The sequence below is a fragment of the Acinonyx jubatus genome, chromosome D2, assembly GCF_027475565.1.
Source record: "Acinonyx jubatus isolate Ajub_Pintada_27869175 chromosome D2, VMU_Ajub_asm_v1.0, whole genome shotgun sequence".
Classification (NCBI taxonomy): domain Eukaryota; kingdom Metazoa; phylum Chordata; class Mammalia; order Carnivora; family Felidae; genus Acinonyx; species Acinonyx jubatus.
Genome location: NC_069393.1, coordinates 43538302 through 43550333, shown reverse-complemented (window position 1 = coordinate 43550333; position 12032 = coordinate 43538302). Strand labels below are relative to the sequence as shown.

The window sequence follows — 12032 nt, the reverse complement described above, 5'->3', positions numbered from 1 at the left end:
TTCGTGATCCCCAAAGACCACTAGGGAGCCGAGTCCGATGCAAAAGCAAAGAGCCTTTATTCGAGCTAGCTCGAGCTCAATCCCCTACCTGCACCGACGCAGCGGTGAGATACCAGGGAAAGAGAGCGAGTTTCAAAAGGACAAAGGTTTTACTGGGGCCTGGGGGCAGTTGGTGAGGTAATGGCTATGGCCTCAGCCGATTGGCTGGGGAAGGGTCCTGGGGAAGGGTCCAAGTCCTGTTAGGCAGGTGAGGGGGGTTTACTCAAGGGAAGGAGGTGTGGTCAAGGTGAAGGACACAGAACAAGATGGAGTCGGCCGGCGTAGGCCCGCCCTTTCAATATATTTAAAATATTATCATTTAAACATTTAATCACTGTAGAAATTATTTGGATACTTTATATCCTTTTGTTTTGGGCCCTAAGCTTTTGGAATCCAGTGTGCATTTTAGATTTTCAGCACATCTTAACTTGGACTAGCCACATTTCCAGCGTCCAGTGGACACACGCAGCAGGACAGGGCAGTACCACGCAGGGTGCAGAGGACAGAGCAGGGAACAAAACGGACAAGGTCTCTGTCCTCACGTAGGTGACAGTCTAGTATGGGAGACAGAGAAAAACGAAGTAAACAAATCATTTTGGAGAGTGAGGTGTTACTGAGAAAATAATACATGGTATTATAGACTGGGAGGCTGATTTAGTTTGTTTGGGTAGTCAGGAAAGCCTTTCTGAGGCTGAGAACCAAATGAGGAGGCATTAACCATCAATTCTCTGTTGCCACGATAATGCTGTGTAACAAACCGCTCCAAAATGCAGACGCTTAACAGAACTATTTGTTATTGTTCATGAGCCTAAAGTCAGCTGGGCAGTTCACCTGGCCCCAGGTGGGCTCACACACACATCTGTGGGCAGCTGCAGGTCAGGTGGGTGGCCATGCTAATCCTGGCTTGGCTTGCGTGTTTGGGGTCTGCTGGCTGTTGACTGGCATGGATGACCTCAGCTTTTTTCCACGTGGCGTCTCAGCCTTCAGCAGGCTAGCCCAGGCCTGTTCTTATGGCAGAGGCGGAGGTCCACGAAAGAATGTGGGCGCGTTCAAGTTTCCTTAAGACTCAAGCTCAGAACTCTATCACTTCTGCCATGTTCTTTGGGCCAACCCAAGTTACAAGGCCAGCCCAGATTCTGGGAGGAGCTGCAAAGTCACATTACAAAAGGTGTGCATACAGGGAAGGATGGAAAATTCAGGCGATTTTTGTGATTAATCTCCCAAAGCACTTAAAAGGCTTTCAATTCCACCAGGATGTTATAAAAAAAATTCTAAGTTTGCGTGTGCCCAGTAAAATATCCTCAAAGTATAAAAACAAAAATAGAACCCTAGGGAGAAATTGACACAATTACTCTTATACTGGGAGGTTTCAGTGTACCTTTTACTCTTATTGATAGGTCAAGTCCACACAAAAAACTAGTGGAGATATAGAAAAGTTGAACACAATTTATGAGCTATTCAGTCAACATTTATAGCCTACTTTCTGTGTGTGAGGTCCTATTCTAAGTGTGCTAGGTGCATGGCAGTGAACAAGTCAACAATCCCTGTCCTCATAGAGTTTATACTCTAGCAGAAGGAAACAAATAATAAACAAGTTAATAAGTAAAGCAAACATGAAGTCTGCCACGAAGAAAAATGACAGGGAAAGGAGAGAGAGAGTGCTGGGCTGGCAGGGTGAGGGATTTAACTTAAATAGCACCTCAGAGTAGGCACTACTGAGGAGACACCTGAGCGGAGGCCTAAAAGAGGTGAGGGAGTGAGTCATGTGCTTATCTCCAGGACTAGTGGAGGGAACAGCAGCAGAGAGGCCTGAAGCAGGAGCAGGTTTGGCAGGTTCTAGTAGACAGAGGCAGGATTGGTAAGATGGAGAGGGATAAGGAGTAGTCAGGGGCCAGATCACCCATGGCTTTACAGGCCACAAGATGGGTTTTGGATTTTAGTCTTGGCGATGGGAAGCCCCAGGACGGTTTTTGTTGGGGAGGAGGAATATCATAGAACATTAGGGGTGAGGACACTGGGGAGTAGATGGCTGTTTGGAGACAAGGGTCAGGTAGCCAGACAGACCTTTAGAGGTTGCTGGGTACCAATCCTTGTCAGGCAACATGTCCCCAGGGAATTTTCCTTGCTTTGCTTTTCAACTACCAAGACAGCAGTTTATTCCCCAAAGGATGTCACCATCTCAGGAGAACATATTCCAATTATACTGGAAAACAAGACAATTGTGATTATAGTAGTGTTCATCTTCTCAATTCTCAGGATGAAAACCTATCCAAAGCAAGAACAGGTTAGTCCAGAAAGCACTCCTCTCTCCCTTGGGAAAACCCAGTCAACTACTACTGACAGTTTCAAGTCACTTTCCTTTCAAGACACAATCTAACATGAAAGGAAGCAAATGGGGGGCAGGCAATTAAACATTTATTGAGCACCTACTATTGCTACACACTCTTTCATGAGGTAGGGATATACAAGAGACAAAGATCCCTTCCCTCATAGGGAAGATACGTATGTAACATAAACACAAAAAAACATGAGATATGTTAGATGAGATAAATGCCCTGAAGAAAAATAAAGTAGAAATAGCATTTGGGAGTGGGGTGTTACAATTTAAAATAGGTTGGGGCACCTGGGTGGCTCAGTTGGTCAAGTGTCTGACTCTTGATTTTGGCTTAGGTCATGATCTCATGGTTTGGGAGTCTGAGCCCCGCCTTGGGCTCTGTGCCAACGGCACGGAGCCTGCTTGGGATTCTCTGTCAAAAATAAACAAACATTAAAAAATAAATAAATAAAACAGGCTGGTCCATGGGAGATTGATTGAAAAGTTCCTTTTCCATACTGGGCAGAACAGAAAGGTTTGGGGAGTGTCAGGGAGGTAAGGGCAGGGCCTGGCCCTCATTTTGTAGGGCACTGTAATATAATCACCACAACGTGCAAGTGTATGATTTATAATTTTTATTATAAATTCTGATTCCCCATCCTAAAACAAGGAAACATTTCCTGTAACCAGTGTGGACATTTCTGACTTCAAGCTCTCTGAAGTGAATTTTGAAAGTTGTGATACATTGTACTACACATTGTCAGAAAAAGATTACACAGTTCTACTTAGCAATTCCAGTTCTGACAGTTCTCATGGCCTGGCTGCAACAGAGACCCAACAATGGCACAACAGATTCTTCTATTAGTTTTCCTGGCAGGATTTTCTTTCTTCTACTGAAGCAAAGGATGAGTCCACCTGAGTGGATGGAGCTCAAGGTAGTGGAGATTCTACCCTCCTCCAGGCAGCACGCAGGAGGGCAGCCTGTAGCATCAAAGGGTACAAGTGTGGTTCAGATCTATGATTTTAGTCTCTGCCATAAATATAATTTAATGGGGGAGAAAAATCAGACATGAGACACTGAGGCATTCTAGCAAACAAAAAAGCCCTCATTTGCTACCTAATATGTGCGTGAAGCAGATTTGAATGAAGTGAAGTGAACCAATGGGGGGAGGGGTGCAGGGAGAGAGGGTGGGGGATGGGGATAGGCAGGTGGCAGAGTATAAGTTGAGGGAACTAAGAAAACCAAAGGAAAACCACCACCAACATCCAAAAAGCTGCTTTCCCACGTGTTATTCATACTGGAGTCCACATTGCTCACTCTGGTGTGGGACTCAGGGCCACGGCACTGGAATGGAGTGGAGCTTTCAGGGTATTCACTTGCCTCACTGGAATCAGGGAGGTAAAAGGTAAAGGGAGTGGTGTGGCCTGAAGGCCCAGAGACTGAACTGCCTCCAGAAGGGGCCCTGGCGTAGGCAGTCTTTAGTGTGAGGCACAGGAGAGCAGAGAGCCGCAGCACAGCTCTCTTCAGTATTAATATACTAAGCTTCCACAGACTAAACACACACACTTTCCTACTCTTCAAATCACGTACCATTTTCTACCAGATTCAACAATGTCTGTAATAATGGATATCCAATGTTCAATAAAAAGTTTGATTTATTAGTTACCATACGTTGAGCAAATGCCAACCTCTCAATTTCCTCACCTGTAAAACAGGGATAACAGGCAGGGATGCAAATGAAGAGGCTGGCATCGTACCTGATGTATAATAGGTTAATGTTTTCTCTTCCTCCTTTCCCCCATCTTAACAAAAAAGATTAGACTTCTGTCAAAGGCTATAGGTGTACTTCAAAAATCAGGGCCCGTTGACCTTTAACGTGTGGGCCAGTTACCTGGTGAATCATGTTAAAAATGCAGATTCTGATTCAGTGGAGTTGGGGACAGAGATTCCACATTTCCACTAAGCTTCCAGGGTATGCCATGCTGCTGACTAGGGATCACTCTTTGAGCAGCAAGAATTTAACTCTACTAAGCTCCAATAACACAACTACTGCACAAGAAGCCCCTAAATGGGCTCCATGGATTATCTCTTTCTATAAAAAATTAACTCTTCTATTTAAGCTTCATGTGGAGTCACTGACCCAGCCAAGTAACCAGGCCAGGTCATAAAAAATGCATCCTTTGGTCCAGAAGGGTTCACAGCACTCTTCCACAGGAAGATCTTGCAATGGTCTCATCTCTGCACCACTTTCAGCTTTTTGATCTTAGCCTTTGCCTCTGATGATAATGACCCCTTAATTAGCATCCAGTACTCTGTCATCTAAATAATTATAGTAAGTGCAGCTTGCACCTCTGCTTACAATCTCTGAAGAAACTGATAAAGTAAGATCCTATGCTGATTTTTTTAAGAAGACAAAAGTGGGGGGCGCCTGGGAGGCTCAGTTGGTTAAGCGTCTGACTTTGGCGCTTGCTGTTCATGGGTTCAAGCGCCACATAGGGCTTCTGTGCTGACAGCTCAGAGACTGGAGCCTGCTTCAGATTGTCTCCCTCTTTCTCTCAAAAATAAGCAAGCAAAAAAAAAAAAAAAAAAAAAAAGACAAAACTGAGATGCCTAGGTGGCTCAGCCGGTTAAGTGTCCACCTCTTGGTTTCCGCTCAGGTCATCATGTCATGGTTGGTGAGTTCCAACCCCCTAGTCAGGCTCTGAACAGGTAGGTCAGAGCCTGCTTGGGATACTCTCTCTGTCCCTCTACCCCTCCCCCACTCACGCTTGCTGGCTCTCTCAAAATAAATCCTTTAAAAAAATAAAAAAAATGAAAAGACAAAACTGACCCAAATACAAGCCATGCACATACTGCCCACAGTGGAATGCACAGACCTGTTATAACTTCCAGTCACATAAGCTATCAAAAGTTGATTTATCAAGAAAAAGTACTCACAATATTTGGGAAACTTTAAATGTCAGAATATACATTTTGTAAACAGTAGGGCAAAAGTAAAACAGTTCAGCCATGCTAAAATCCACCTTAAATTTCTAGTGCGAAGGGCTGCAGGATATCTTAACTATTTTTTCTTGACTCAGAGTTTCCTGAATATACTTGGAGGAACCCGGTTAACTTCTGGGTGCATTCAAGGCAAATCATCCATTTGCGGAAGAAGGGGAGGGCTTTTCACTAGAAGCAATTAGTTTCCTAATTTCCCAGGTGTATCTCCATTAACCACCCACCAAACAGCTGGGCCGTCCAAGCCAGATGAATCATGCACCTCTCAGCACGAAACGATGTGCTACTTTTTAGAACGCTGTTTTCCCACGGCAGCCTTTAAAAAAAAAAAAAAAAAATCCCCCCCATCCAAATTTCCAACTTTGATAATCAATACATTGACCCGAAAAAAACAAAACCAAAACCCAAAGACCACAAAGGAGCGTAGTGTAAAATTAACTCTTTTCTCCCATCAATCTCCCACCTCCCTGTCCTCCCCAGAGGCAATCACTGGTTCAATTCTCGAAATTTTTCATTTATGGAAAATTTCAGAAACGTTAGTGAGACTGGAATAATCAGCTCTTGTGTACGCATCACACAACAATGGAAAAACACCCCACTGGCTTTATTCTCCCTCGGTCGGTTATTTTCAAGTAAATCCCAGAGTCATAATCCTTTTACCCGTCAAAACTTCAGACTTTTTAAAAAAAATTCTTACATAACCACGTTAGCGTTATTACACACAACAAAGTTAACGATAATACTATCCAGTATTCTTGGGGTCTCTCTTAACGCGTGCAGGGCAGACCGGAGAACTATGAAAGTATGAGCGGAGGGGTCGCGGGAGCATTCAAGCGCCGGAGCCGACATCGCGGCGTTAGGTGCCCAGTGCCCCAGGCTTCCCAGTTCCCGCAGTCGTTACCTGCGTCGGGCCAGCACTCGCCAGGCCGGGTAGAGGGCGGTTCCCAGCCGCGAACTCCGCGCCTCCGCGCTCCCAGGCCGCGGCTCCAGCAGGCCTGGCGCAGCTGCACAACCCACCGTCCCTAGACACGGGCGAGTCCCTGGAGGGGAAACGATTGACACAGCTGCCTGCACTGCGCCCCCGGCCCTCCCTGGCGGCACCTGCGTCTCCCGGCGTGGTCAGGAGCTGCAACGGGCTCCCGAGCCCGGGCGGGCAAAGCCCGCCACAACCGCTCCTCCCGCCGCCGGCTCCCGCGCCTAGCCGCGAGTATAGCGCCCTCGCGAAGCCGGACTACAACTCCCGTCGGGCGCTGCGGCCGGGCCAATGGCGGGCGCCGGAGCATGCGGGGAGCAGCGCCTGCGCGGCGGTTTGAGTAAGCGGCCGCGCGATTGGCTGCGGGGTCGGACGGCCGCGCGGGGCCTGTGGGAAGCGGAGTGACGGAGCGAGCGGCTGTTGGAGGAAGGAGGTGGGGGCCGGGAGCGCAAATGGCGTTGAGATGGTTCAGGGCCCTGTTCAAACTCCAGCGCTGACCATTCACCGGCGGAAGCGGCGGCGCAGGAGGCGGCGGCGGCCTAGCGGGGGCACGTAGCGGGCTCCGGTACCTGCTCTGGCGGCGGCGGCCAGGGAGGCCTAGGCCCGGGCCCGGCCGGCGGCGCTCAAGGCGGGGAGGGAAGTTGCGGTGCCGCCGCTCCCCCCCTCCCTCCACCGGGTTTCCTATTTACCCAGAGCGGAGTCGCGGGTTCTGACGGTGGCGGAGCCCCTTGCCTCTCTTCGCGCACAAGCCGGCCCTGTTCTCTCGCGCGGGGCTCCCGCGCCCGTCCGTGGGCCGTTGGGAGCAGGAGAGGCGGAGGCGGCCCGAGGCCAAAGCACCCGCCAGGCGCCGAGGGTAAGTGAGATCTCGGGCGGCTGCCTAGGCCCGGAGGGAGCCAGGGAGGGTGGGGGAGGCAGGGGTCTGGAAGTCTCGCTATTTCACCCACACAGCCTCTGAGGAAGTTGGGCAGGGGAACGACCTGGAGAACTCTCTTTTCCCTCTTTTATTTTTCCTTTTTCTGAGTTCCTTTCGGGCGGCCACTGATTTGCCTCCCTCCCCAAGCGCGGTCAAGTGCGTTGGTTTCAGCCCTGAATCCTTTGCCGTCTTTCCTCCGCCCCTGGCCGCCACTAAGGCCTTACACTGCCCTGGGGATTCAGTGGCAGAGGCTTCCGGGGCGTCGGAAGCTACATCCCGTTCCTGGCGGTGGGGGTGGGGAGGAGAAAAGTTGCGTGAGCTTCCAGCGGGAGGGGACCGCGTCTCCCGGTACCCGCCCCCCCCCCCCCCCCCCCCCGGTGCACCGACCGCCCCCAGGTGAGAATCTCTAGGTGGTTAGCTTCATCCTTTCCGGCTTTCAGAAGCCCCTAAGCCCCTGGGGGTCCTAAAGAAGCTACACTTGGTTGAGGGTTAAGTGTGAGGACTTTTTAATCCTAGCGCACGTTCCTGAAAATTCGACCTGGTTTTGGGCAGAGAGGCAAGGGCCCAACGACTGTAAAGACTTAGTTGTGAATCATTCTTTCCTTTTTAGTTAGGAAAGTCTTTGGAGTTTGAAGCCTGACTGAGCAAGATAGCTTGTGTACTTGAGATATACTTAAAGTGTGTCAACTGTGTCCGCACTCTTACACTAATTTGTACGTACCTTACACTCTAGGCATTAATAATGTTATCGCGATAGTATGTCTAGTGACTTTACAAAACAGACATGGAAAACTATAAAATAAATCAAAAGTAGGGGATATTACATAATGAATTCCCATGTATTTGCCGCTCAGATACAACAGTTCTTAATTCTTAACCGAGTGTTTTTCATCTACACACTTTCCATTCCACATCCTTTAAAGCTAGAGAATTGCTGACATTATTTCATCAGTATTTTAGTACATAATTGTAAAAGACATGGACACTTAAAAAACAAGCATGATTTTCTTATCGCTTAAAATAGTTAACTCCTTCATATCAAGTGTTCATCTGCAGACTTTCAACTTGCAACAGTGAATGCTTTGTGGTTCCAAGACCATTTTACTGCAAGACCACCAGTTTTTCTCCTGCGGGCCCAAAGGAGCTCAAGTCTAAATTTTTGGTGTGTCATTTAGTCAGCATTTTTAGGTGGTTACCTTGTGAGTGTATACAAAATGTTCCAGCTTTGTTGGTGTACATGTAAATGTAGGTCTGTAGATGAGGGCTTTAAATTCTTGAAGGAATGAAATGACTTTTTTCTTTTGTTCTTGCAGCTGCCAAATATACTTAGTTTTGTTTAGACTGGACCTAACAGGAAAGCCAAAGATTCTTTAGTGTCAGTCTACAGTAGATCTCAGGAAAAAGTTTTGTGACATTTTAAAAGGTCTTCACACTATTTTTTCTTAATGCAGATTTGTATGATGACTAAGTTATTACTTTGTCAAATTAGAATTGGTTTCTAGCCAAACACGAGAGAGGAAAATCATTATTGAATATACATAAAACTAAGTTTATAGTGACATAAGTTGTAAGAGTTTAAGTTAGTAAAGGAAAAATATGTTTAAAGTATAGACCAAAATGTATTCAAGAGTAGAAGTCAAATATTATTCTACTTGTCATATTTTAAATTTCAAATTATGAAGCTTTTTTCCCCCAAATCTAGACAGTGATCTTTTTGGGGTATATTTAATAAATTGACATTTAAACTTTAGGAGGTCAAAGTGTAGGAAATGATAAGAATTGATAGTGTTTAAGAAGTACTGTTACTTTAAAAAGTGTTTTATTCTTTTGATTTACTATTTTGAATTTTTTTTTGTTATAGTATTTGTTATTATTATGTAGATACAACAGATGAGTCCACTTATCCTTTATAAAGCAAAGAGGAAAATTTACAGGTTTCTGTTGCTTCATTTAATAATCAGCAGACTGGTGTAATATGCTTTTCACCAGCTTCACCAGCTTCAGAAAACGTAACTCTGCAGATGAAGACAAAGAAGATAGAATACGTTTTTTTGTGATTAGGGAGATGACCGACTAGAGAATATTTTTCAAGTTACAGTTTAAACTACATTAGACCAAGGATCAGGATCTTTAAGATTGTATTAAAGGCTGCAGGTTCTAATACATAAGAAAGTAGCACCATTTTCCCCACTTTTTCCCCCTCCTATGAATAAATGCTTTGACATTTCAAGACCTAATTGAGCCAATTATTTGATAATTCTGAGATACTGAAAAAAATTAACATTTTGTGCATAAGATTTTATAGGAGTAATGACCCTATTCAGATTATTTTCTTAAGGTAAAAGTGATATTTATGAGAATAGTACATAGATTCATTTGAAATTAAAAAAAAAATGGATACTCCACTCGTAAGTTGGTTTTGTGGATAAGTTGATTAATCCTTATGCTTGCTTACTTTGTAAGTGTATGACTATGTACTCATTATAAAAAAAAATTAGATACGGAAGTATGTAGAATAAAAAAATGAGCCCCTCTCTTTATACACCTTCCCTGTATGTATTCAGCCATTTTTAAAGTTTGTATCTTGACTGTTGAAAAGCCCCCATGGGGGAGAATCCCTGGGTTATTTTTATATTCAGTGTTAACGCTTGTTAAGTGTTTGGTGATTGTATATTTTCTTTTCTTTTTTTTCCCCCCCACAGAGAATATGAAACAGGTGTCAAAATGACATCCAGATTTGGGAAAACCTACAGTAGGAAAGGAGGAAATGGCAGTTCAAAATTTGATGAAGTCTTTTCCAACAAACGGACCACCCTTAGCACAAAATGGGGAGAGACAACATTTATGGCTAAATTAGGGCAGAAGAGGCCCAATTTCAAACCAGATATCCAAGAAATTCCGAAGAAACCTAAGGTGGAAGAAGAAAATACTGGAGATCCTTTTGGATTTGATAGTGATGATGAGTCTCTACCAGTTTCTTCAAAGAATTTAGCCCAGGGTAAGGGTTCCTCTCATTCAGAATCTAGTGAAGCTGCTCAGCTGGAAGATGTCACTTCTGTACTTGAAGCTAATAGCAAAATTAGTCATGCAGTTGGTGAAGACAGTGTTGGGTCTGATAAATGCTTACATTTGGAAGAAACTTTGGTTGGGAAAGAAAAGAGCACAAACCGAATCTTAGAAGATGATGCAAGCAAAAGTAGCTGTGCTAAATTAATGACTTCAGGTAAGCTTTTAATTCCTTCCTTTCTTTCTCTCTCTCTCTCTCTCTCTCTCCTTTTTTTTTTTTTTTTTTTTTTTTTTTTTTTTTAGTTAAGTGATCTCTATACCCAATTTGACTCATGGGGCTTGAACTCATGACCCTGAGATCAAGAGTTGGATGCTCTTCTGACAGAGCCAGCCAGGCACCCCTTGAATTTCTTTATTCTGAGCCAGGAGACCTTTGTGTATGCCATTTAGTTATTAAGTGCTTTAAATTCTAAAATATCCTGCTGCTTGGGTTTTCTTCCTGCATTTGTGATTAAATGGGAGCTTTAGATAATTTGTAGAAGAGACTTAAAAACTTTAAAGAAACCAATTGGGGGTTGAAATTTTACTTAAGCAGCTTGGATATTAATGTTTCCAGACTGTTACTTGTGCATTTTGGGAACAGTTTTTCCTTCCTCCCGAACTCCATTTCTAGTAAGAAACATGCCTTTTTGTTGTGTTAGGATGACACAATATCTTACATTAGTGGGGAAGATTTGTATTGTTACTGATAATGAAAATGAGATGAGCATTTACAATGAGGATTAGGTTTAGGAGTGTTAGACTTTTTTTCAAAACTAGTTTAGAAAGATTAAGGAGGTATTGTGGAAACATTGAGGAATTGAACTTCATTGCAATTTGAGATTTGTGGAGTCTGGTGCCAGTAGCAACTTGTATTAATAGATTTTAATCCACAAAACCAGTTGTATTTTTAAAGTGTTAATTTGTAAATCTGGCATCTAGGGTTCATTCGAAAAATAACATATTTTATCCGTTTTACCTCTACTCCCTTCGTAAAGGATTTGAGACTTCGGGTAAATGGTAAAAGTGCAATTAACTGAAACACTAAAGAACTAAGCTTGGAGGTAGCAGGAGAGACAGTGTGCTTGCTTTATTAGCAATAGGACAAGGATGGCACTGTAGTTAAAAACAGACCTTAGTTTCCGACTTCTTGGCAAAGTTTGGTGATACGAAAGGTTATATAGATCTCATATTTCGAAAGGAAGTAAAGACAAAACTTTCCTAGTACTGAATTCTCAAGAGGAGTTTGTCCTCGAGGCTTAATATAAGTGCCTCAAACAATATAATAAAAGACTTTGCCTTGCATAGTTTTACTAAAAATGCTGGACATTTTTCACTCTTTCTCACCCTTGGATGAGAGGATGAGCCAGCTGTTATTGTCATTCCCTTGATCCTCTTGGTTAATTCTGATTTGGCTGTCCTTATGCTTTGCCCACATTTCTCTTGACACATTGTTCAGAACTTAAGGTTAGGTTAATCTTTCACTAAAAAAAAAACCAGCTTAGGAGCTCCTGGGTGGCTCAGTCGGTTAAGCGTCTGACTTCAGCTCAGGTCATGATCTCTCAGTTTGTGAGTTCAAGCCCCACATCAGGCTCTGTGCTGACAGCTTGGATCCTGTGGCCTGATTCAGATTCTGTGTCTCCCTCTGTCTCTGCCCCTCCCTTGCTTGCACTCACTCTCTCTGTCAAAAATAAGTAAACATTAAAAAAAATTAAAAACAGCTTAAAAACTTTCCCAATTCAGCTTC

At 44.2% G+C, this 12032-nt stretch overlaps 1 protein-coding gene and 1 long non-coding RNA gene across 4 annotated transcripts in view; one reads left to right on the top strand and one right to left on the bottom strand.

Annotated features, from left to right (window-relative positions):
• Positions 1 to 2973: 2973 nt before the first annotated feature.
• On the bottom strand, positions 2974 to 6728 carry LOC106982654 (uncharacterized). Its single transcript, XR_008292306.1, has 2 exons — positions 6256 to 6728; positions 2974 to 3334 (listed from the first exon to the last, which is right to left on the bottom strand). It is a non-coding gene; the product is annotated as an uncharacterized LOC106982654 (long non-coding RNA).
• Positions 6729 to 6743: 15 nt separating this feature from the next.
• Positions 6744 to 12032, top strand: part of WAPL (WAPL cohesin release factor) — a 90870-nt gene continuing 85581 nt past the window's right edge. For 2 of the 3 annotated variants that reach the window (XM_027062469.2, XM_027062468.2), the window contains exons 1-2: positions 6745 to 7180; positions 9943 to 10463. In XM_027062469.2, the coding sequence (XP_026918270.1) occupies positions 9965 to 10463 (499 nt within the window). In that variant the 5' untranslated portion in view covers positions 6745 to 7180; positions 9943 to 9964. Of the gene's footprint in view, positions 7181 to 9942; positions 10464 to 12032 lie in introns of all 3 variants that reach the window. The other variant, XM_053207646.1, reaches the window with a different exon arrangement.